General features: G+C 38.6%; 2 protein-coding genes across 5 annotated transcripts in view; one reads left to right on the forward strand and one right to left on the reverse strand.

Moving 5' to 3' along the window:
- Positions 1 to 26577, reverse strand: part of pfn4 (profilin family member 4) — a 71974-nt gene that overhangs the window by 11857 nt on the left and 33540 nt on the right. The window lies entirely within an intron of this gene.
- slc25a27 (solute carrier family 25 member 27) lies at positions 1997 to 26211 on the forward strand. Of its 4 annotated transcripts, XR_011885028.1 has the most exons (10): positions 1997 to 2434; positions 3087 to 3266; positions 4346 to 4430; positions 6174 to 6296; positions 7366 to 7478; positions 8233 to 8317; positions 9635 to 9742; positions 14420 to 14522; positions 14627 to 14827; positions 24162 to 26211. XR_011885028.1 is itself a non-coding variant. In XM_072251471.1 (9 exons), the coding sequence occupies exons 1-9, from the start codon at positions 2335 to 2337 to the stop codon at positions 14696 to 14698; spliced, it is 969 nt and encodes a 322-aa protein (XP_072107572.1). In that variant the 5' UTR covers positions 1997 to 2334; the 3' UTR covers positions 14699 to 19699. The 4 variants fall into 4 exon arrangements, 3 of the variants coding, with proteins under 3 accessions (XP_072107572.1, XP_072107574.1, XP_072107575.1); XM_072251471.1 differs by lacking the exon at positions 24162 to 26211 and having other exon boundaries at positions 14627 to 19699; XM_072251473.1 differs by lacking the exon at positions 24162 to 26211 and having other exon boundaries at positions 9650 to 9742; positions 14627 to 19699.

Consider the following 26577-nt stretch of genomic DNA (forward strand, 5'->3'; position numbering starts at 1 on the left):
TGGGAAGAAAGGGATCCTTTTCTAGCTGGCTGCCAGTGACTCATGGTGTTCCTCAGGGTTCTGTGTTGGGACCAGTTCTTTTTACATTATATGTCAATGATGGAATTGATGGCTTTGTTGCAAAGTTTGTAGACAATATGAAGATAGATGGAGGGGCAGGTAGTTTTCAGGAAGGACTTAGACAGATTGGGAGAATGGGCAAAGAAATGGCAGATGGAATACAGTGTTGGGAAGTGTATGGTCATGTACTTAGGTTGAAAAAATGAAAGGGTTGACTATTTTCTAAATGGGGATAAAACACAAAAAAAACTGAGGTGCAAAGGAACTTGGGAGTCCTTGTGCAGGATTCCCTAAAGGTTAACTTGCAGGCTGAGACTGTGGTGAGGAAGACAAATGCAATATTAGCATTCATTTCAAGAGGACTAGAATATAAAATAAAGATTGTAATGTTGATTGTATAAAGCACTGGTGAGGCCTCACTAGAAGTATTGTGAGCAGATTTGGGACCCTTATCTTAGAAAGGATGTGCTGAAACTGGAGAGGGCTCAATAGTTTCATGAAAATTATTCCAGGATTGAATCTCTTGACGTATGAAGAGCATTTGATGGGTCTGGGCCTGTATTCACTAGAATTCAGAAGAATGTTGAAAGGCCTTGATAGAGTGGACAGGGAGAGGATGTTTCCTATGGTGGGAGAGTCTAAAGGCTGATTTATACTTGTGTGTACTAGTATGCCGCAGCCTACGCAAGTGGGCTACGCCGTTGTGAGCATTTATACTTGTGTGTTGGTGTGTCTGCGTCGCTCTGCAATTCACGGCCAAAACGCTAGTTGGTGGTGGGGTTTCTATGCCACTGTGTTGAGTTTCTTCGTGCTGAAACTCAACACGAAGAAACTCAAACTTCAAACAATGGCGACTGAAACTGAAAGAGGGTGAATTTTCTGTGCTTGTCCAGCCACTGAGAGACATGGACGAGGAAGTGCATTTCAAATATTTTCTTATGTCGGCAGGTAGATTTCACGATTTGGTTCATCGTCTCCAACCATTTATTTCGCATCAGTGAACGCACAGTATACTCTGAGACTGGCAATCACCATTCGAGTTTTAGCTTCAGGTGGAAGTCGACAGGCTGTAGCAGCTAGCTACAAACTGGTGTTCAGCACAGGGTCCTCCATAATTTCGGAGGCCTGTAAAGCTTTATGGAAAGCATTGCAGCCAGAGTTCCTTCCCTGCCCTTCAGTCGCCCGATGGGAAGCTATTGCAGCGTAGGAGGAAATGCGATGCTACCAGACGGACCAATCACAGTTGTTTTGGTCTGCATTGCCGCGATGCGTAGTTACATTTTGGGAGAGGTGCACGTTAGGCTACGGCGTAGGGATCTGCGTAGATACAGCGTAGGGTTTGTGGCTACGCCGTACATTTGACGCACAAGTATAAATCAGCTTTAAGATGAGAGGATACAGCCTCAGAGTGGAAGGGTGTCCTTTTAGAGCAGAGATGAGGAGGAATTTCTTTAGCAGAGAGTGGTGAATCTGTGGAATTATTTGCCACAGGCAGCTGCGGAGGTCAAGTCACTGGGTTAATTTAAGGCAGGGGTTAATGGATTCTTGATTGGTCAGGGCATAAAGGGATACAGGGAGAAGGCAGGAGATTAGGGCTGAGAAGAAAATTGGATCAGCCATGATGAAATGGCAGAGCAGACGCGATGGGCCAAATGGCCTAATCTTGCTCCTATATCTTATGGTCTCGTCATGTCACCCTCGCTGCGACCCGTTAACACGTTAAATGTCTGACATATAAAACACAGTGCAAAATTATTAAAGCTTTTAAAAGGAAATTAAAATGCATACACCTAAAACACTTTAATATTAGACTTCATTTATTTGTTGTTTTCTGTTCTCGATCGTCATTTAAATGTTTTAACACAGTGAATTGGCCCTCGTTCAGAGCGGTTAATGTTCGCGGCCCATTGCTGGTGCGAGCAGGCGCAGACGAAACGGACATCCCCCTTCCCGTTTGCATGGAGAGAGTTGACCCGCAAAGCAGCTTGTTTTTCCGCGGTCGGCGGCTCCGTCACCCTCCCGGTCCAGCAGCAAACTGCGGCCTGGTCCCTCACGGCTCGATCTTGCTCCTTGTTCCCCAGGGCTGCCAGAGTGACCGGTGGCTGCTGTACTCGTGTACCGCGGTTTCGGTACACTCTCCTAACGCCTTCTTGTTCGGGCACGACGTGTAACCATTTTTTTACTTTGCATCAGAAAATACATGTACAGCACTAATTTTCGGTTTATCTTAATGTTTAATCCATCGGAGTGTGCACTCCGGGCTGCCTCAGTGCGATGAGCCGGCAGGGCGGTGGGCAACAGCCAGCCTGGGCCGGGCATGCCCTACCTGCTAAGTTTGTACTGACGGCCTGCGCCGCCGCCGTGGCAGAAACAGGTGGTACATTTTGACCTTTTGTGTGTCGTTGCCAAGGTTCAAAAGTTTTCCGTTTGCATTTAGATCTGTTGTATTTTTATTAACTATCCAACTGGTCGATTAATTGCAACTAAAATAGACCGCATCCCGTCGCTGCTGAAGGGGAGGAGTGATTCAATGTTATGGTCAAAAGTTGTTGGACAAGTTTAGTAAGAGAACAAATACACACATCTGATCAAATTTATTTAAAACTGTAAGGAAAGGCCACTGTAAAGAAACCCAACACACATCTTGTGAGTTGTATATTTTGAAGATTAGGAAATTAAAGTTTTAGAAAGAATTAAAGTGAATAATCATAGGCTACTTGGTTTAAAACAAAGTCCTGAACACTTGAGAGGTATTGGAGTACTAAAGAAGGCAGTGTTTGATTTTTGTTAAATGGTGACTTTGATATAAGATTCAATTGTAAGTTTGTCAGTACAGAAACACTGGGAGTGACTTGCATAAATATGTAGGTATGTTATGAATGGTTGCTTATGACTGTAAAGCAGGTACCAGAATATTTGATAACATATATGTGAACTGTACAGATCCAGGATTATAGTTTGTAGAATTTTTTTAATTCTACGTTATATTTGTTTGTTATTATTTTAATTAACCTTTTTTGTTTTAGTAACGTTTCCACTTGATTTGACTAAAACAAGACTTCAAATTCAAGGGGAAGCCGCTGATCAATTGCATAAAACATCGAAGCCTTACAGGGGAATGATACGGACAGCAATTGGAATAGTTAAAGAGGAGGGCCTGTTTAAGCTGTGGCAAGGTGTCACTCCTGCCATCTACAGACATATAGGTGATTGCCTTTTGAAAAATTTTCTAGTGTTTTAAGTAATCAAGGTTTTAACTCAATGCTGTACCATTCCTGTGCCCATTTTCTTGACATACAAGTTTCTCTTGGATTACACATAATGGTTAGAAATGTTGAGTGCTATGTTCATTCTGTGACGTAATTTGCTGCCTCATTGCAGAAGTGCATGAAATTAAGTTTATCTCATAAAGGCCTATTTTCTGCAAAGATAGCAGCTTAGATGCAAGAAACTTATATAAATAAATGAAATATAATTTTATATTATACATTTTATATATTCATTAGGTGGTTTATGTAAGCTTAAATATAAAGGATCTATGAATAGCTAAAAGTTACATTAAGCAATGTGAATTAAAATTTGACCTATGACATCAAAAGTAACAAGATAGATTATGGGATGTCATAGAGTTGGGGAAGGATTCTGCATTGAAATAGGCCCTTTGACCCAGTGAATTCTCACAATCATGCACTTATTTTTATTACACTAATTCTACCCTAACCCATTTTATTCTCCATACTTTCTATTGATTATTTTCCCCACCACCCAGATTCTACCACGTATCTGTATAACGCAGATGATTTATGAAGGCCAAATAATCTGCCAACCTGCACAGTTTTGGCGCGTGGGAGGAAATGCACGTGGTCACAGGGAGAACATACAAACTGCATACAGACTGTACCAGTGATGAGGACTGAACGTGGGTTTCTAGAGTTGTGATACTGTGCTGTACTAGCTGTGTAATCACTATGTTAACAACTTCTCCCACAGTTGATCCAGAGTCCGGCTGCTGTGATGACAGATGGTGCAAGTGGCAGTTGTCTATATCAACATAACACATATGTTAAGATAGATGAAGAAAGCAATGTTTTGTAATTCATTTACTAGTTGAAAATTAATAAAGACTCGTCACCATCCTCTCACCATTTTATGCCCTCTTTGGTAAAAGTACGATGTGCAGAAAGCAAAAAGAAAAATTAGTATAATACCCACTTAATGTGTTTGCATTCTGAACATGACCTTTATTCTCACTAATATCCTTTCATTTCCCTGTTTTGTGTACCAGTGTATTCAGGTGTACGGATGGTTGCATACGAACAGCTTCGTGATTCACTACTGAAGAAGAATGATGATGGCTACTTCCCTTTGTGGTAAATGTGAAGGACAACTGTGAAATAAGAGTATCAACTTGATTCACTTTTTTTCTTGGTTAACATAAAGGTCTTTTGTAGTTAACATAAAGGTCTTTTGTAGTATCCTTTACACAAATGTCAAAAATAGAAAGATGAAGGAAAAGGATTTATTATTTTTATTTTGGCCGGTAGCCAGAAGTTTAAACACATTTCCCACAATGAATACCAATGACCTTGTAATTAATTTCTAGCTGCTTTCCTTCTGCTGTGGCACACTGCAGTCATGTACACAACACTATGGTTTTGAAATTTTGAGTTGGGTTCATTGTCCTTTTGGCCCTAGTTCGAATCCTTAGGGGAAGTTTGTTAGATCGGAGTTGCTGAGTGTGGAAGACTACACAGGATATAAAAATCATTAGATTAATTAAAAATGCTGCATTTTCAAAAGAAATTCTGATTATTGCAGGTAGATAATTTAATAAAGAGCATGAAATTTGCTGTCAAAATAGTGTACCTCTTGTAATCAATGCAGATACAATACGACATCCACTCACATCTAATCACTGCCAGTTATTCTCTGACATACTGAAAGTTAAATATTACAAATACTCTATCTTATTCCTTTGAAGATGAATAATTACAAATTTAAAATGCACAACATTAAAGCAAAAATAACTTCTGTTTTCTTTGCATTTCCACTGTTAATTTGGGATTTATTTCTTTGCGCAGTTGATTTGACATTGAGTTCACCATATCTAATGTACACTTCTCAATTCATACACTGTTAATTTCACAACTCTGCAATCTGATTATTTAATCAATCATTTAGTTGCCCTTTTCAATAATGTTTTAAGCACTGTGTTTTCTTCATTGCTACCTTATCATCTCTCATCGATAATATGTGGTGCGGACAGCCCAGCACATATGTGGGAGTGAACTTCCCTCTATTCAGGACACTTACAGCAGCAGGTGCGTAAAAAAGGCCCAGAGGATCATCAGGGACTCCAGCCAACCTAACCACAAACTGTTTCAGCTGCTTCCATTTGGCAAACAATACCACAGTTTTAAGGCCAGGACCAACAGGCTCTGGGATAGCTTCTTTCACTAGGCCATCAGATTCATCAATACGCATTGATCTGATTGCATATCTGACTGTACATTGATCTGATTGTGAACCTGACCGTAACATACATGTATACAAAACAATTATGTATACAATCTTGGGTAATATCCTCTCACATTCCTCTTCCTATTGCTTGTACATTGATATAGAGACGCAACATAAAAGATTTTTACTCCCTCATGTTGTCAGCAGGATGTAAGAAATAAAATAAATCTTAATATATGTCAAAGTAATAGGTGTGATATGGCATTAGACACCTTGCCAGCAGAATCAAGCCAAGAGCTAGTAACATTTGTAACAGACTGAGATTTCAAATCTGCTACTCTGTTAAGTCAACATTTCGGTATTTAGTTGTAATGTCAGAAATGAAAAAATACAGCCTGTTAAATAAAAATAATGCATACAGGGTGGGAGAAACTGATGGGAAGCAAAGAAGGTTTAAAATAAATGATCAAGGTAACATATTCAAATAAAGTAAGTTTTGGATAATTTGGTCCTGGCATTGTGATTCTGAGACAGTTTTACACATTTTGATGAAAAGATGAAGAGGCAAGAATCCCGTGGAAAGAATATACATGGATAAACAATGAAAGATTAAAATCCAATTGCGTGTTTTACTTGTATCTACCTTTGGGCAGGAAAGCTGTCCTGGGAGGAATGATATCTGGTGCCATTGGACAATTTTTTGCCAGCCCAACAGATCTGGTGAAAGTTCAGATGCAGATGGAAGGGAGAAGGCGGCTTGAAGGAAAGCCTCCAAGGTGAGAAATATTTTTGTCATATATTTTTGTGAACTTAATAAATGCCTTGCGTTTCAGGAACAAGAGGAGTCAATCTTTTGAGGCTACTATGCTGTTCATTTATATAATGCTGCCTTGAATCTATATATATTTTCAAAATCTTTCTAATAAAAAAATCTTATCATTTTGAATCTGGAAAATTCAAATATCCCTAGTATCTTCAAATGAGCCTAAGAGACCTTTGTCATTGATATTGCGAATACTGTCAGCACTTACGTTCTTCTAGATGACAGATCATGCAAAAGACCCTAGATGGAAGTATTTAGCTGAAGTATCTTTAGTTTCAGAATAAGTTTGGAAAACTGAAGCTGCTGAAGTGGAAAGTCAAACTGGAACTGGGAGTAATGTCCTTAAAATAACATAAAACATTGAATTCACTCTGTCCACCACCAGTGCAGTTTCTGCAGCTACAAAATACTCCACAGTAACCTGTCGTCCTCCTTTGAAATCACCATAGTCATACAACTTCAGTGTGGAAGGGTAAGGGCAATGGACGAATTGGAACTCCTCCACCTGCACGTTTCTTTTTTAAACTTATTTTTATTTACTTATTGAGGTACTACACGGAATAGGACCTTTGAGCATGCCACCCAGCAGTCCACCGATTTAATCCTAATCTAGTCATGGGACAGTTCACAACGAACAACTACCCTACCAACTGGTACACGTTTGAACCGCGGGAGGGAACCAGAGATCCCGGAGGAAACCCACGCCATCGTGGGGAGAATGTACAGACTCCTTACGGGCAGCGGTGGGTTTCTTACGAGTCGCACACCAGCCTCATTGGGAAATAAGGATTCCTTCATTGTTGCTGATATAAATTCCTGAACCCTATCAATAACCTTCACCACAAGAATCACAACAATACCGTGAAGGATGGGCACTAGAACCAGTATTTGTGAAGTGAAAAATGGTGGGGCACCAGGGAAATTCCATTTGATGTACTTTAATGAATGGTCATAGATTTGATTTTATTTCTTTCCTGCGGTTTCACTTTGAAGACCCTTGTAATGTATAATCTTGTTTCTAGAATCCATGGAGTTTACCACGCTTTTGTCAAAATTTTGTCCGAAGGTGGAATTCGAGGATTGTGGGCAGGTTGGATACCAAATGTGCAGAGAGCCGCCTTAGTCAGCCTGGGAGGTAATCTGAAAAATCCATGTTTGCCAAAATATGTTAACAAAATAATTGTCATAATGCTTAAAGACTTTTGTCGGACATGACGTTGATAGTTAGAAGGAGTACAGATGGAATGTGCTGAGGTTAACCCAGAAATCTACTGAGTTTTAATTAAAATGTGATGTAAACAAGTTTTTGTGTGTAGTTTTTCATTCATTCTACTGTATTTCTTTGTTCTACTGTGATGTGAGGCAGCATGGTAGCATAGTGGTTAGCACAATGCTTTACAGAAGAGGTGACCCGGGTTCAGTTCCCGCACTGCCTGTACTGAGTTTGTATATTCTCCCTGTGACCACGTAGGTTTTCTCCGGGTGCTCTGGTTTCCTCCCACAGTCCAAAGAGGTACCAGATGGTAGATTAAAACCTTACACTGTATTTAGTGTAACACATAAGTAAAGTATACTGTTTTTAAAATTGCTGCCAGTACTTAGATGCCGATCAAATTGATTTAGACTATAAGAGCATAAGACATAGGAGCAGAATTAGGCCATCTGGCTCATTGAGTCTGCTCCAGCATTCAATCATGGCTGATCCTTTTTTCTATCCCCTCCTCAACCCCAGTTCCCGGCCTTCTCCTCGTAACCTTTGATGCCATGATTTCATAGATTCAATTTCATCAAATTGGTGCCTTTAAAAAGTGAAGCACCTTCATTATTTTAGATAAGTCTTTACCATATAAATTCATTTTCATGATTTTTTTCTGTGACTTTATTTTCAGATCTAACGACCTATGACACAGTGAAACACTTCTTATTACGAAACACAGCTCTGAAGGATGGTAGCTTATGCCATGCTTTATCAAGGTACTGACTATCCTAATTAACCACTTTTAAACTGTTATACTAACCAATAAAACTCCAATAATCCACTATCCCATTCATTGGAAATACTGATGGTTCAGCATCTAATTCAGTGCTGATTCCTCCACTCTTTGACTCACCAGTGCCCTGTTCCTTTGCTCACTTTAAGTTTACTGGGGTTCACTGGAAGTTTTATTGTGCTACTCGAGTGTCTTTTTGAGAAAAATAATGTAAAAGCGTGTTGTGTTATTAATTGAATAATATCCAATAGTCTAGAAACTATGCCGTAATAGCACCTTCAAATTTTTGTGTGTCAAATTTATAGTTTTACTGTATAAGTTAAGTTTTTTTTCTGACATTTTGAACCAAGATCTTCTATACTGTGTATCTTCTTTATAAGTAGATATTTCCTTATTTATGGCTGGTGCTTATTTATGGTTGAAAACTAAGGGGAAAAGTTGTATGTTACAGAAACCCTGATGTTTGAGCAGTTTCTTTTGATGCTCTCATTAGATTGCCTTTTAGCTTCTGTGGAGTTTAACTTCTTACAATTTATATAAATGCCTTGAACGAAGGTACCAAAGTACTGTTGCTAAATCTGCTGATAGGTAAAAAAGTAAATTATGAAGAGGCCTTGAGATCACAACGGTAAGTTACGGGTAGGCAACAACCCAGCAAAAGGAGTGTAATGTGGGAAAATGTGAAATTGTTTGTTTTGATAGGAAATGTTTTTTTTTAATTATAAAATATTGTAGAGCTTTGAGATGTGGTGGGAACTGGGCATAATTTGCATAGAGCACTGAAACCACATCTGGAAAGGTTACCACAGATATATAGAAATGCTGAGTTGACATTGCATTCAAATCAGCTATGTAATTTTTAAATAGCTGAGCAGGCCCAGGTCAAAGTTGTCCACTGCTGCTCCTAGTTCATATGTATGCTTGTATGTTGATATTTTTATTCCACTTTATGCCATGTTCAGCTAGCAATCTGAGTTGCTCATCATTCAAGCTGCGTGTTGATTATCTAAAAAGTTATCTAAAATGGGCACTTTTAAAATAATAATCATTTAATCTTAACTGATAATCACTGCTCTTCCACATTTGATTCAGTCTTGATTCTTCTGTCAGTTATTGTCACGAAGACTGTATTTTTCCTTAGTACATATATATTTCTCTTTCGGTAGTATTAAATCATTCAGTGCCATTTCCCTTCCTGCACTAAACATTAACTGGTAATTTCAAAGCAACATAAGACAAATGGAAAATGGCACAGTGTTACTGTCCTTCTAAATTAAAATTTGTAGCAAATATATTACAGAATTCTTCTATTCAGCATTTGTGCAGGACTAGTTGCTGCTACCATGGGAACCCCTGCAGATGTCATTAAAACCAGAATCATGAATCAGACAAGAGACAAACAAGGAAGGTTGGTATGGTAAATTTAATTTCTGTTCAGATGCAAATATGCTTCTACTGGAGATAGAAAGCAATCATATTTGGAGTGTTTAAAATGCTTGTTTATGGGAAATAATCTTTAAGGAATCAGAATCAGGTTTATTATCACCAGCATGAGTGGTGAAATTTGTTAACTTAGCAGCAGTAGTTCAATGCAATACATAATAGAGAAAAAAATAATAAGTAAATCAATTATTGTATACATATATTGAGTAGATTAAAAATCGTGCAAAAAACAGAAATTATATATATTTTAAAAGTGAGATAGTGTTCAAGGGTTCAATGGCCATTTAGGAATCAGATGGCAGTGGGGAAGAAACTGTTCCTGAATCACTGAATGTGTGCCTTCAGGCTTCTGTACCTCCTACCTGATGGTAACAGTGAGAAAAGGGCATGCCCTGGGTGCTGGAGATCCTTAATAATGAATGCTGCCTTTCTGAGACACTGCTCATTGAAGATGTCCTGAGTACTTTGTAGGCTAGTGCTCAAGATGGAGCCAACTAAATTTTTGAACCCTCTGCAGCTTCTTTCGGTCCTGTGCAGTAGCTCTCCCATACCATACAGTGATACAGTCTGTCAGAATGCTGTCCACTGTACATCTATAAAAGTTTTTGAGTGTATTTGTTGACATACCAAATCTCTTCAAACTCCTAATGAAGTATAGTTGCTGCCTTGCCTTCTTTATAACTGCATCGATATGTTGGGACCAAGTTAGATCCTCAGAGATCTTGACACCCAGGAACTTGAAACTGCTCACTCTCTTCACTTCTGGTCCCTCTGAGAACTGTTATGTGTTCCTTCATCTCACCCTTCCTGAAGTCCACAATCAGGTCTTTTGTCTTACTGATGTAGAGTGCCAGGTTGTTGCTGCGACACCACTCCACTAGTTGGCATATCTCGCTCCTGTACGCCTCTCATCACCATCTGAGATTCTACCAACAATGGTTGTATCATCATCAAATTTATAGATGGTATTTGAGCTATGCCTAGCCACACAGTCATGGATATATAGAGAGTAGAGCAGTGGGCTAAGTACACACCCCTGAAGTGCACCAGTGTGGATCATCAGTGAGGAGGATATGTTATCATCAATCTGAACAGATTGTGGTATTCCTGGTAGGAAGCCCAGGATCTAATCGCAGAGGGAGACACAGACTAATTGAATTTTCTCGCATTTGATTCATATCCTTTTAAACCTGTCCTAGCCATGTCCTTGTCTTAAAGTCTTTTAAATGTTGTTTTTGCATCCACTTCTACTGTTTCCTCCAGCAGCTCCTTCCATATATTTACCACCCTCTGCATGAAGAAGTTACTCCTTGGGTCCCTTTTAAGTCTATCCCCTCTCACATAAACCTATGCCCTATCGTTCCTGATTCTACAACCCTGGGGAAGAGACTTTGTGTTTTTATCCTGTCTACGCCCCTCATAACTTTAAGCACCACTGTACTCCAGTCTCCACTACTCTGAGGAATAAAGTCCTAGCCTGCGTGACTTAACCCTAAAATCCAGTGCCAGTATCATAATTGTGAATCTTATCTCCATTCCTTCCACCTTAATGGCTTCTTATAGCAGGGTGACCTAAATGGAACAGTGTACTTCAAGTGCAGCCTTTTATTTTATTGTACCACCGCAATATAATATCCCAACTCCTATACTCAGTACCTTGACTGATGAAGGTCAGTGTGCCAAAAGCAACCCTTTATGGCTCTGATGCCAATTTCAGGGATCTATGTACTTGTACTTCTAGATCCCTCTGTTGTACATCTCTTCCCAGCGACCTATGACTTACTGTGTAAGTCCTACCCTTGTTTGACCTCACTAAATGCAACAGTTTGCACTTATCTGAATTAAATTACATTTACCATTCCTTGACCCACTTACCCAGCTGATCAAGATCCCACTGTAACTCTACTGTCACCCTTCACTGTCCATATTATCACTTATTTTAATGTCATTGTCAAACTAACCATGCCTTGTTCATTCTCAACCAAGGCATACCACTAGGCATGGGCCTCTAGTCAAAAAACAACCTTCTACTATCACCATTTGCTTACAATCAAGCCAATTCTATATCTAGTTAGCCAGCACTCCCTGAATCTCAATCAGAGCAGACTTTTCAAAGGCCTTCCATACAGACTACACCTGCCACCCTACCTTTATTGATTTTCTTAGTTATCAATATATAGGAGACATGATCTCCCATGCACAAAACCATGCTGACTATCCCTAATTAATCCGTTTCTTTTCAAATGTGTGTCTATCCTATCCTTCAGTAACTTACTTACCACATATGTTAGGCTTTCTGGTCTATAATTGCCAGGTTTTTCTTTACTGCCCTTCTTAAGTAAAGGCACAATTGTGTGTACTGTTATTAAATAAAGTCCTATTATGCATTGTCCATTGTGTAGACACGTAGAAAGCTCTCTTCTAAGAAACCTCAAGTGGTTTATGTGCCCTTCCTCCAACTTTGCTGCGTTCAGAGCTTTCAGTTACATGCCATTTCTTTTCACCTTCCTATTCTCACATCAACCTGCTTGTCCTTGTCCTTCTCTACTGCCTTGCTGAGGCCAACCTCAAACAAGATAAACAACACGTCATATTTCATTTAGGTAGCCTGTAGCCCAATGGTATGAAAACTGAATTTTCCAAATTCATGTAACCCACACGGTGTTCCTTTCTCGCTCCTACTGGCCCAACTAAGTTCTCCCTTCCTTTGTTCACGTTTTCCACTCGTCCCCTGCTTCCTTCTCCTAGATTCATCATACTGCCCAACCTGGTTCATCTACCCATTACCCACACACCTGTCCACCTGAGTTTCTTTTTCCTATCCCCTCCCCCATCTGGTTTCATCTTCTCATCATCCCTCCCTTTTACCTTATTCCACTCATCACCTTCCAGCCTCTGTCTCCACCTTCCCACTCCCCTCCTGGTTGTGGTGTCTTGTGTCCCTTTGGAAAATAGGTTGCTTTCAAGTTCATCAAATTAAAATGAAAATACCTGCTTCCTGTTCATTATAGACAAATCCTTTTGTTTTCAATGAACAAATACAATGCAACCTTGATATAATGTGCCTCTCTATATTGTGGTTTCAGATAAATCAGGGGTATGATTATGTTTACCGATCCCTCCCCTCCCCTGCTCATACCCAAGATAGAAATTAATAAGTGTTTGTTCTACTTATAATGCAGGCAGCTGACAACATGGGGTTTAAAGTCATTCCTCAACACCTCCATTGAGGTACAGTGGATTCCACTTAATTGGGGCACATTAGGACTAAACTAAGTGGTATTTTGGCTAAATTAAGTGGCTGCTCCAACTAGCTAAAGTTTCATGGAAACAGTTAAAAAGGTATATATAAAAAAAAAAGACAAACTACCAGTTGCATTTAAATACAGAACAAATTACAACACTCCCAATACTACTGATGGGTTGTCTGTTATATCCATGAAGACAGGAAACCTGTGCGGGAGAGTTTTTAAAGTGGAAAAGCTATTGCACTGGCGCAGTTACACTCTCTCAACTTCAGAAGTCCGTGTCCAGTGGTACAAGTAGATATCACAACTGGGGTCTTCCCTGATTGTGGTAGATGACCATGACTACTTCTGTGCCTCGTCATGCCCTTTGCTCTCCACAGAGCTGCAGTTTTCCTTCCTGACCACACTGTAGACCTCATTTTCCCAATCCGCTAGACACATGCTAGGACAGACATGTCCCTATCTCACCGAGGTATGAGACCTGCCGGCTGCCCTCGCCTGGTTTAATCCACCTGTCAAAGCAGTGTACTGGGGTGTGACTGTTGTCACATTCAAATAGCTACTGGGAGCCACAAGAGAGAGACAAGTGTCTGGTGGGGACCAAAGGTAACATTCAAGATTATTGTCGGTGCCTTCAAATTCTTTGTAGTGCCTAACTTGTTGAAATGGTGAAATTGTTACTTTTTCACACCTGGGTGTTTCTGGCATTTCCAGGCCTCAATGTTTGAAACTGCAGTAAGCAAAATAGTTCTGAATTGTCATACTGCTTATTTCTCGCTAACAATCAGTGACAAAGATCACAGCTTGTTGAACACAAACACATGCAACTGATGCTATTTAAAATCTGTTCACTCTGAGCATGGTGTAGCATCTAATGGCGAAACAAATGCATGTGACTAACACTAGTTAGAAACTGTTTGGCAACAACCTCCTGTCCAAGTTAAGTGACATGGTGTCCCAAGTAAATGAAAGGAATCCCAGCAACGTTTCTGATTTGCTTTTGTTCTCTATAAGAGTTGTCCCAGATAAGTGGCTGCCCTGATTAACCAATTGCTCAATTAACTGTAATCCACTGTACATACTTTGGAAATACCTTGCAATAAAAGAACAATTTGATTACATATTTTTGTCAGCACGAAGCTGGTAAAATTATCAATTGTATATCTTGGTACAGAGTGCATTTGATGCTTAGCAAATTATCCATTGCTTTGTGTGGCCAAATAAAATTGTTAAGATGAAATACAGAGTGTTTACATTCTTTCTAAATTCATCTATACTTTATTCACCTAATCGGCTTTGTACACACACTTGTTTTAAAAGTGATTTCATTGCATTAATTAACTCCAAGAGAATTTCATTGCACTTATTTATTTGCCTTTTGTTTTTGTTACTAGGGGTTTATGGTATACGTCCACGTATGATTGCCTGAAGCAGACAATAAAGAGAGAAGGATTGTTGTCATTGTACAAAGGATTTCTGCCAACTTGGACAAGAATGGTAAATATTGAAAATTTTATATAATGCCTAAAATTTCTGTCTTTAAAACATGTTTGCATGGAAAGGATTTCATTTAGTTGATTTGATTTTAATTTCTATTTCAGGCACCTTGGTCATTGACATTTTGGCTCACATTCGAACAGATCAGAAAATTAACGGGCCTCAGTTCCTTTTGACATCTATTTGATCTAATATAACTTCTGTGAAGTTCCTCTTTGACAACTGTGATGCTGGAGTGTAGGGAGAAAAATGGAAATAAAATTGAAACTCTTTCACTTGCTCATTGTGGGTATCAAAATATTACGGTTAGTACTAACTCTGCCCCCATAAAACAGAAAATTCTGGAGATAGGTGTGTAAATTTTTATCAACTCAAATTCAATATAGTACAGCTTTAGAAAGTGAAAAGTAAAGATCACTTTTTAAAAAATAATCTGGCTTTAGCTTATATTGATATTGTTTGTGTTTCCTGATACTGTATTTCCATTAAGTATGGGAAAGTATTATTGATGATGGATATCTGAACATTTTTTATAAAGAGGTGGAAATACCTGCTGAATATTTCTAATATTTTCTACTAAATGAAATTGTTTGAGTCTACAGACAAGACCTTGTTGGTGGATCAGAATGCGGTTGTCACAATCTAGAAGGGAGGGTGAGTGAAGTGTTGGGAGATCATCAAAAGGAAACACCATCATCATGTACATTTGTTTGCCTTACTATCCAGTTTATTAGTACAGTCCAGTAAAACAAATTTATCTATATTCTAAAGCAAGATAAATTGTACAGCACATACTTTCAAATCAAAAGAATTGGTAATTTAGCTGGTGTTAGTCTTTAAGAAAGATTACAATTGGTTGTTGATTTCTGACCATTTACTCCTTGCGGTGGTTAGAAAATTAAAGAATAATAACTTTATCTTCAGTCAGACCTTTGATTTAAGATTCTTGTATTTACCCTGTTTCTTAGCCAGGTATATCTATTGATTGTAATCTCCATATTGTCCTAACAATTGTCAGTGCTTCTCCTTTTAATAATGAATATTATGTTAGATTTTCAAAAAACATGAACTAGTGGTTCTTTGTGAGGCTTGACGTCACGTTCTTTAAGATTTACTGACATTGTCCATCGTTTTTAGGATTGTGTCGTGCTATTAATTTTGATGTTTACAATTCCGGTTATACAGTGTGCAAAAGTCTTAGGTGCATGTATATAACTAGGGTGCCTAAGACTTTTGCACAGTACTGTATTTGTTATCGTGAAACGGAGAGCAAGTTTGTAAATCTGGCGGGAACAAAGGATGTTGGGAATAGTGAGGGTGGAGCACCGGGTCAGGGGTGGTGTGAGTGCATACAGAATTGATGGATCATCACAGAATGTCTTTTGGTGCTTCCTGCTCCCTCCCTTCTCTTTCCTCTTCCCAAACATGATTCCCCTCTCCCTGTCCCCTTCTCACTCTCAATCCACAATAGAGACCCATATCAGAATCAGGTTTATCATCACTCACATATGTCATATTTGTTTTTTTTTTGTGTGGCAGTAGTAAAGTGCGATGCATAAAATTACTACAGTACTGTGCAAAAGTTTTAGGCTTCCTAGCTATATTTATGTGCACAGTATTGTAGGTGGATGTTAATCTTTATAAGTAGTTTTTATTTGACCTTCTGTTAATCATAGGGTTGGTTTTGTTTTTATATTTTATCAGTATTGCACCCTCATATCACTATTTTAGTTTAATCCAAGTATTGGGACTTGCACTATTTTAATAGGATAATCTTATCATACAGCATCCTATAGTCTTCCACTTTCGATCATTCTTCTCTTTCCCGTGGGTACTATTTTTTTTCCAGTTAATAGCTACATTGGTAGATGGTATCCACCTGATGGTCTTTCCTTCAAATCAGTTACTATATTCCTTGGTGTTCTGCAGTGGTATTTAATACCATTGTAACAGTAGTAAGGACTTGTATTTTAAGGCACCTGTAACATTCCTACATGTTTCATCACAATATTATCCAAAAAAATTACAATGTAAAGACATAAATGCAGACAATAACCAGGTTGATCTAAGAGAATGATCTTAGGGAGCATTTTAAAGGGGGAAAGTATTTTAAAGGGAAACGGTCTTGGTAATCAAATTGGCATCAGAGGTGAAGTGATTAAATTCAGAGATAAGGATGAGAATTTAAGGAACACAGATAATCTGAGTGGTTGATAGGGCTGGATTATGAAGATGGGGAGAAAATAGACCATTAGAAGTATGTAAACGAAGGATGTGAATTCTAAAGTAAATGTAATGTTTTGGGATGAGATTCACTTGGCAATATCAAATGCAAAGACTAGAACAGGTATGATATAGTGGACTGACTGTTGTGTTTTATTCTGCTGAGCAAGTCTTCCAATTTTGTTTTTGTTGTTTTATTGAACATAAGGGTTATTTTACTAACCAGCAATGACAGTGGACAGCTGCCTTGTTCAATTCCTCATTGATCTATGTTAGTATTGATTTGTATTTATCCTTGCTGACAATCAATGCAGGTGCACCTCAAGGATGTGTATTTAGCCCACTGCTCTACTCTGTTTACACTCATGACTGTGTGGCTAGGTACAGCGCAGATGGGATCTATAAATTCACCAGTGACACCACTGTTGTTGGTAGGATCTCAGATAGTGACGAGGAACATGGAGAAGTGAATTAGATTGGCTGCTTGAGTAGTGTCCCACTCAACGTCAGCAAGATCAATGTTGCAGCTCTATAAAACTCTGGTTAGGCCACACTTGGAGTACAGTCTCCAGTTTTGGTCACCTCACTATAGGAAGGATGTGGAGGCATTGGAAAGGGTACAGAGGAGATTTACCAGGATACTGCCTGGTTTAGAGAGCATGCATTATGATCAGAGATTAAGGGAGCTAGGGCTTTACTCTTTGGAGAGGAGGAGGATGAGAGGAGACATGATAGAGGTTTACAAGATAATAAGAGGAATAGATAGAGTGGATAGCTAGCGCCTCTTCTCCAGGGCACCACTGCTCAATACTTTAACATATGAGGAACGTTTGTCCGCTCTTGGACTGTATTCCTTGGAGTTTAGAAGGAGGAGGGGAGACCTCATAGAAACATTTCGGATGTTAAAAGGCATGGACAGAGTGGATGTGGCAAAGTTGTTTCCCATGATGGGGGAGTCTAGTACGAGAGGGCATGATTTAAGGATTGAAGGGCGCCCTTTCAGAACAGAAATGCGAAGAAATTTTTTTAGAGAGTGGTGAATCTATAGAATTTGTTGCCACGGGCAGCAGTGGAGGCCAAGTCATTGGGTGTACCTAAGGCAGAGATTGATAGGTATCTGAGTAGCCAGGGCATCAAAGGTTATGGTGAGAAGGCGGGGGAGTGGGACTAAATAGGAGAATGGATCAGCTCATGATAAAATGGCAGAGCAGACTCGATGGGCCGAATGGCCTACTTCTGCTCCTTTGTCTTATGGTCTAATACAAGAGGACATGGCTTTAAGGTAATGGGTGGGAAGTTCAAGGGGGATATTAGAGGAAGGTTTTTTACTCTGAGTGGTTGGTACGTGGAATGCACTGCCTGAGTCAGTGGTGGAGGCAGATACACTAGTGAAGTTTAAGAGACTACTAGACAGGTATATGGAGGAATTTAAGTTGGGGAGTTATATGGGAGGCAGGGTTTGAGGGTTGGCACAACATTGTGGGCCGAAGGGCCTGTACTGTGCTGTACTATTCTATGTTCTATGTTCAAGGAATTGATTGTGGACATCAGGAAGGGCAAGTTGGGAGAACCAGCCCTCATTGAGCAGACACCATTGGAAAGGATGAGCAGCTTCAACTTCCTGGGTATCAGCATTTCATAGAATCTATCTTGAGCCCAGCCTACTGATGCAATCATAAAAAAGGCATGCCAGCAGTTCCACTGGATTAGGAGTTTGAAGAGATTTGGTACATCACCAAAGTCGCTTCCAAATTTCCACAGATGTACAGTAGAGAGCATTCTGACTGGTTGCATCACTGTCTGGTATGGTGCCTCCAATGTGCAGGATCACAAGAGGCTGCAGAGGGTTGTCGACTCTGCCATATCCATCATGGGTATAATCACCCCACCACTGAAGACATCTTCAAAGGGCAGTGCCTCAAGAATATGATGTTATTGTTAAGGACACTCAGCATCCAGGACATGCTTTCCTCTCATTATTACCATCAATGAAGCTTGAAGGCCTACACCAAACAATTTAGGAACAGATTCTTCCCCTCTGCCATCAAATTTCTGAACAGTCCATGAACCTATGTACACTACCTCGTTATTCTTCTTTCACACTTTTTTTTAGACTTGTCGTAAGCTTATGTCTTTCACTATACTGCTTCTGCAAACCAAAGTTCACAACCTATGTAGTGATACTAAACCTGATTCTGGTTGTGGTTGTCTTTGACTAAATGCTTTTCCATGTTAAGAGCTTTTTCAGAAGACTTTCCTTCAGTATTGTGAATCACTTTGTATCCACAAAACTAAAAGATGCTTTTATATTCAGCAGGTAAGGTGCTTCTTGATAAAATTTGTCAAGCATTTAAATCTCATTTTCCATATCTAGCCAACTCTGTTGCAAATTAAATAAACGTATATTTTTAAGTTGCCTTCATACACAAATCCTATGCATTGCGGTTTTGATTTCAGTAGTTCAACTCAATTGTATGAGGGGTGATTGATAAGTTTGTGGCCTAAGGTGGAAGGAGTCAATTTTCGAAAACCTAGCACATTTATTTTTCAGCATAGTCCCCTCCTACATGTACACACTTAGTCCAGTGGTCGTGGAGCATACGGATCCCTTCTTTGTAGAAGTGGTCCCCAGCAGGGGTGATTGATAAGTTCATGCCCTAAGGTAGAAGGAGATGAGCTATTAACTTCAAACTTTCTGCATTATCACTCAAAGAGCTGAACTGAATGTGCATGTAACGAGAGCATCTTGGACCTCCAGGTGGTCCACAGCAGAGGTGATTGATAAGTTTGTGGCCTAAGGTAGAAGGAGATGAGTTATACAGCTCTCGTTACATGCACGTGCAGTTCAACTCTTGAGTGAAGTTTCTCCTCCAGGCCACGAACTTATCAATCACCCCTGCTGTGGACCACTTTCTGGAGGTCCAAGACGCTGACTTCTACAAAGAAGGGATCCTGTATGATCCACGACCGCTGGACTAAGTGTGTAAATGTAGAAAAAATAAGTGTGCTAGGTTTTCTAAAATTGACTCTTACCTTAGGCTATGAACTTATCAATCACCCCTCGTATAGCCAGTCCTTTTCAAATGTTAGGTAATTTCATTTGCAACTATTCTGCAATGAGGCAAGAGAATTCCTGCATTTGTGAAATGGTAGAAAAGATTTTGTCATTCCCAAATTGATATGAACAGAAATAACATTTAGAAATCAGCAAAGAGAATTGTCATCTCTTTTGGGAACAATTGGAAGTCCCCTGAAGGGAAAATCAAATGTATGGTGAAAATTCACTGATATTCATTAAAACTCATTTAAAAACATAAGCTTGGTTCATGAATATATATTTCCACTATATTTGGCAGCATAGTGGCACACCCTGCACAGCTTCTGCAGTCTTGACTTCTCTACCTTCCCTCCTCCCCATACTGTCCATGTGGAGTTTGCACATTCACTCTGCCCATTCGTGTTCTGGATTCCTTGCATGTCAAATGCATGCACATGGAAAGTTTTAAAAGGCTACTGTAAATTGCCCCTTGTGTACAAGGGATGGAAATGTGTGGGGAATAAGTTCCAGGAAAATTAGTGAGGGAATATGATTAATTTGTGAAGTGGCATTCTCAATACAGAAATTATTTTTAACCTATTTCTATTGTGAATAAAGTTAGAAATGACAGCAAAATAATACTTCTGGTTATGACTGGAGCAGACTATTAAGATCTCCTCTTCTGAATGGTGGTTGGTTCATGACATCCTTGTGTACTCACTCGCTCCCAAAGTCCACAAAACATCCAGCCAATGTTAATAGTTAGTTGGATCCACAAATTCTATCCAATATAACTATCCCCTATCCTTGAAGATAATAAACCTGTAAGATTGTCTTGATTACTTGGATCTTGCATTTGATGGGTGCTATGGGAGTAGCCAAGGCTGGTGACATTTGCACTAAAGCATTTTGTAGATGGCAGATACCACAGTCATATCGTGCCATTGTGGTATTCAGATTCTTGAGTAGTGGTGGAGCTGTACCTATCCAGGTAGTGAAGAGTATTCCATTCATACTCCTGGCTTGTGTCTTTTATCTTTTATTTATATAAATCTAAGATTTCAATTTAGCCTCAGGTTGACTTAGTGCACATGAATGCTGTTAAAATGCTGTTAATGAGCCATTCTGTTCAAACGAAGTACATACTTCAAGAGTGCCACTGAATCCATTCTGTGGCAAAACATGCTTCAGGCCTTATGACCAGTCCTGAACAGTAAAAAGTTGAAAAGGCCATGCGCCTTCTTAAAAACAATAATGTCTCACAAGCAGATGGTATCCTTGCTGAAGTTCTAGGATCTTCACTCATAAAATCACAATCTCATCTTTGGAAAGAGGAAGCATCAACCACTACGCATGGATTTCTCTGATCTCACAAAAGTTTTTTGAATTAATTCATTTATAGTCTCAAACTTGGCTGCTCCTGTAAATTAATCTGCACCATGTGTCTTTTGGGATCTTAACTAATAGAGATCCAAGCTTAGTACAGACTGATGACACAGCTTTCTTTGACATCACCCCAACACTTTTCCCAATCTTTTTCCTCGACCATGGGTGGTGCAGTTAATAGAACTGCCACCTCAAGTTTCAATGACCCAGGGTTCAATCCTGACTTAATTCAAGCTCTGTCACAACAAGAGGTTACCAGATGGGCAGGGGAAAAGACTGATAGAATTATTTTAAGAACCCTTGGGGAGGGGGGGGATTGTAGAATTCTTGTTGACTTGTGGAAATCTTGAGCTTTAAATGTCAAAGGAACTTTTTAGATGAAATTGAGCACCTTTATTAATTGCATTGGGAGCACACAAGAATCCCAGCAGAAGAGGAAGGAACCTATATAGTTAAATAAAACTGGTATGATCGTATTCTGAAAGAACTCTTTTTTTCCAGAAATATGTGCTATTGCCATTAGTAATGCAGGAAACTGTGGATTTAGAGAAAGTTATTTGACCATTTGAACTCGTACATTGTAAAGCGATATCACAATTTGTAATTAATACAAAATGGTTTTGTATTTCCTCCTATCAACCAGCCAAATAATTATCAGTGCAAGCCTAGTCACGTGGTGCAGACCACTGATGATACAACAAGGTGGTACATAAGCTGAGGCTGAACACTTGACCTTTTCAGCTATTTCATTCTTGTTGACAAACAAGGATGAAATATAAGAAGCTGAACAAAGAAGATATAGCATAATATGCTTTGTTCACTTTCATTATAAAGAGACACCTGAAACCAACAATTTGGGAGTAAACATAGCATGAATTAAATCCTAGAACTTAGCAATGCTAAATGCAGCATTTCTATAGTGACAAACTGAAACAAAAACATTAACACATTGCTTACCTTTTGGAGATCAATAAATATTTTAACATCATTTTAAAGAATTTTAACTGTTTTTACAAAATGAGTCTTGTTAAACTCTAAAGATAAATCAGTTTGGAAATGTATGGCAATTTATTCCCATTGTGCTCTTGTTCATGAACTGATTCAGAATTACTGATGCTCCAGAAGCTCAGGAGCACGATTACATAAGGGTTAATGAGAATTGCCAGATAGGCTCAGCAAGGATTTAAAGCTTCTCTAGTGTAGAGAAAAGTTCCCAGTTGTGTGCATTGAATGCACAGATCAGAAATGAAACAAGTTATTTAAACTAAAATTCAGTTATATATGGAAGGTAGTTACATTAATAATTATCTTCACAGGAGAGTTACGGGTCAGAGGTAAGCATTTTTGCAAAATTTAACTTGTTATATTTAGTATAATCTACTGTATCTATAAGTGTATATTGTCAGAAAATATTCCAGAATGTAATTCTCAATATGAGCAGTTGGCACTTTGTTCTGATACTGTGGTACATCGTAGTTCAGTTGTGAAAGTTAACTTTCATATTGTAAGGTACCTGAATGTTGTTGCTATTCTTCTGCGAACCTTGCTTAGAACAATGGTTTATTGGACAGCAAGAACAAATATTCCAATTAATGGATATTGAATTAGATGAATTAAAGGAAATATCAATGTCCAATGATATAATCATCCCTTATGACCTAATTAAGGTTGTCCCTTTCCATAGCTTCTTTTAATTAATGACTTCCACCTCCCCCACCGCCCCCAGTCTGGAAAAGTACAGATCCCCTCATAAGTACACATTGCAACACCCATCTGGAAAAATTAGTTTCTTTGCCTGCTTCTTTGGTTTTCATTTTAGCTTTTTAGTCATTTATAGGAAGTGGATGTTTATTGTCAGTCCATAACTGGACCATGAGATGGTGGTGATAAGCTACCTTTATGAATAACTGCAGTCCTTCTGATGAAGACAGTGCTGTTAGCTAGGGAGTCTCAAGATTTGGGCTTGGTGACAATAAGGGAATGGCACTGCATTCCTAGATAGGAATGATTTAGAGGGGAACTTGCAGGTAAGGAATTTTTTTCATTGATTATATTGTATTTTGTTGTTCTACTGTGGTTGCCTGCAAGAAGATAAATCTCAATGTGGTATATTGTGAAATATACTGTACATATTGTGATAATGAATTTACTTTGAACTTTAAACCTGTGACAGCTGTCCTTCTGAAGTGAAGTTACTTTTTCAGGAAGCTCAGTAGTCAATATGCTCACAACAACCTGCAGTGTAATAATCTACTCTTTAACCGCTGAGCAAAGAATATAGACTGGACGGGATCTGACCTTAGTTTGTCTGTCCTTTCTAGAAACTATGCCATAGCACCCTGTACTTCCACCACTGAGAGCTATCAACTTTGGTTTAATGTCTCATCCAAAAGATGGCACCAAGATTTTTGTGCTTTGGAGTGGGCCTTAAACCCACAGAGCTAAGAATAACCATCTCACAAATAATAAGAAAAAATCTTATCTGACCTCATTCTCACTTGTTGCATTTGCTACTGTCCATTAGTGTTTTGATGCACTCATTGTCCAATGGAGATGATGCAGTTTTGTTTATAGGTGATAATATACAATGAGTGAGGGGATATTATAAATGGTATAGCTTCAAAATAAATCTAACTGGATAAATAAATAATTGAAATGTGTTGTGGACAGTACTATATAGATATAGTCAGCTTCAGATCTTGTCAGAGCCAAGGTGTAAAGATGGAGAAGAGAGCCTTTTGCAAGGGGGAGATGAGAGTCCCTTTGCTACTAAGGGAGCATTTCATCAAACATCAAGAAGCAACTTGGGAAGTTTGAGAGACAAGGGTGTTGCACATTTACAGTCATCACTGTTACGAAAACATCAATGGTCACATTAACGAATGCTATGACAGATGTTGAAAGTAAAAATAGTTTAACCAGAAGTTAAGCTTTCAATGTTTTTTATACCCAAACAAAGCATGCATAATTAACATTTATTCTTTTATCATCAGCACTAATATTTTAGCTCAGCAAATCAAGAGATCTGCTAGGGAATAAAATCCACTGAGAGTACAATTATGAGCAAGTCAGCAAAGAACTCTCCAATGCCAACAGTGGTTGCTCACTTGAGAAACAAAAAGGAAGATATGCTCCTACACAATAGACTGGGCCATCTGTACCGTGGCCATCGCATTGTTCTGTCATCATTGCAGCAAGAAAGTACAACTGTAACAGAGGAACTTCAGAATATGCTAAGACAAAAATCAATACTTCAAAAATTTAAATTAGATGATTTAATTGTGCAATTAAAAGCAGCAAGCAGGGGAGACAAAGAAGAGACAAATTTAGACTGGGATTCAAAGGGTGTTAAAATGAATCCTTTGTTTATTGGAAGGAGTAAAATGGCTGCTTCGACACAAAATAATTTGCAATCTGGACAGCAACATGTAAATTTGTTGGGTACTTGGGCTGGATTAAATGGCAGAACCAGTCCGAATTCTTATGTTCAAGATGAATTTGATGCAAAGCTTGTGGGAAAACAATATGTGAAGAAAAGATCTCACATGCCCTCCTCTGTTAATGAAATTGCTTCAGGGCCATCTTGTTTCAGAAGGTCTAAGTCAACCATGTCCTTGCGAAGAAATGTAGATGATGGTGATATCCAGTGTCTGACACACAAAGAACTGCGTCGTATGGCCAGCATTGATGGTATTTATCAAAGAGAAGTGGAGAAACAGAAGCATGACTGGCTACAGGAACGAGAACAATTCAAGAAGTTCATTGATGAGAAAATGAAAGAGAAAATAAACAATTTTATTATGACATTAGACAAAGATTTGAAATAGTGTGGTTATGTACATATGTGATCATTGCTGGCTATGCTTTGGAGATGTACAGCATATCACCAATTCCAATACAGCAAGTGCCAAAGCTGTTTTAGATGTATATTCTAGCACATTGATATTTATCTATATGGCAAACCTTGGTACAAAAAAACCCCTTGGTGTAAGTTCTAATTGGGGTAAAAGATTCTTTAATATTCAAAGCTACTGCTGTCTCATATTTGAAAAGTAAATTGGGGAAAATATGCTATGTAAATTGGCGACCTTGTGATTCTGTGCAAAAAGGAATACAGATAACTGTCCTCCATAATTATCTGCTAGTTAAAATAGAAGTTACAAATGAAACAGCTTCTGTAATTGAAAGCTGAGTTCAAGTGTGACATAATCTTCTGGTCTTCCCTTTTGCATTATATTTGTCATGAAATAGACTTGGACAAATCACACTCAAACCTACCCACTTCTTTTGCTAGCACTTCAACCTGCACTATTCCTTCAGGTAGACTTTTTGAGGCCCCTTGAATCAAAGGCTTCCTAGAGAGCACCATCACTGAAATCTTGTAATACAGAAGAATCCCTAGGCCTCAGTTAGTGAATCCTGCCTGAAGATTTGATACATTTAAGAATAATTGAAATAGATGTGAACATTTTTTAAAAAATCAAATAAAATTCAATACTCAATCATATTAAACTAATGGAAACAAAGATGAGTAAAAGAATTCACTCATCAGGTTTGGTGACTCCAAGATGAAAGTGGCTGTGCTGTTTGGTGTAAACTTGAATAACAGAAACAACTGCATGGTGAAGTGTGATGTCGTATGTCACAGCATTTGACCTCCAACTTAGTATCGACATTGTAATACTCAAGCATAGAAATCAGGAATAAGATAATCCAAGTGATGGTGTTCATTGGCATTCTGTCCTCAAGTTATCAGCTAGGGAGCAGTATGATCTAGCACTGTACTTCGACCATACTTCACATTAACTTTGAATTACAATGGTTTTTATTGCTTCAGTTCCATCAAAAGCTGGTATTTGTACTATACCAGCTTTTGAGAGCAACATATTAAAACGTTTTGAGTAAAATTATTTGAATATTGGTGCTGTTTTTAAATGTAAACCTTTTCATACTGTCTTTTACATTCTTAATATTCTGTAGGATTATTGTAAATGTTGCAATCATTTTGATTATTTTGGAAACATGCAGATAAGTGGCTTATCTCAATGCAAACAAATATTTTTTCACAAAAATAATAAAAGTCAATGCTAAAAGACAGTCTGTTTTCATAAGATCCTTTCTGCATTCTAGAGGTAAAGATTTATACATAGAAAGTACATTTATCTAACTCAGAACTTCCTAAAATACTATACAGCCTGAAGATTAATTCTGAAGTGCAGCTACTGATCACTTTGGAGCCGTGATTTTTTTTTAATCACTGTGGCCACTGCTGTGAGAAGTCCAACTAATTTATAAAGTAATATAAATAGCAAAATAGATAATTGATTGATTAGAAAGGCTGCTGTTTTGAGAGTGCCACGAAAATGTGTGGTACCTATAAATGCCCATAACCCAGACAGTTTACAACAG

Source organism: Mobula birostris, chromosome 2, assembly GCF_030028105.1.
Source record: "Mobula birostris isolate sMobBir1 chromosome 2, sMobBir1.hap1, whole genome shotgun sequence".
NCBI classification, from domain to species: domain Eukaryota; kingdom Metazoa; phylum Chordata; class Chondrichthyes; order Myliobatiformes; family Myliobatidae; genus Mobula; species Mobula birostris.

Bases quoted from the DNA above. Each gene is read 5' to 3' on its own strand.
- slc25a27 (XM_072251471.1), top strand. From the start codon at position 2,335: ATGAGCCGGCAGGGCGGTGGGCAACAGCCAGCCTGGGCCGGGCATGCC. The intron at 8,318-9,634 runs GTACTGACTATC...AATATATTACAG, and splicing joins TTATGCCATGCTTTATCAAG to AATTCTTCTATTCAGCATTT. The intron at 14,523-14,626 runs GTAAATATTGAA...TTTCTATTTCAG, and splicing joins TGCCAACTTGGACAAGAATG to GCACCTTGGTCATTGACATT.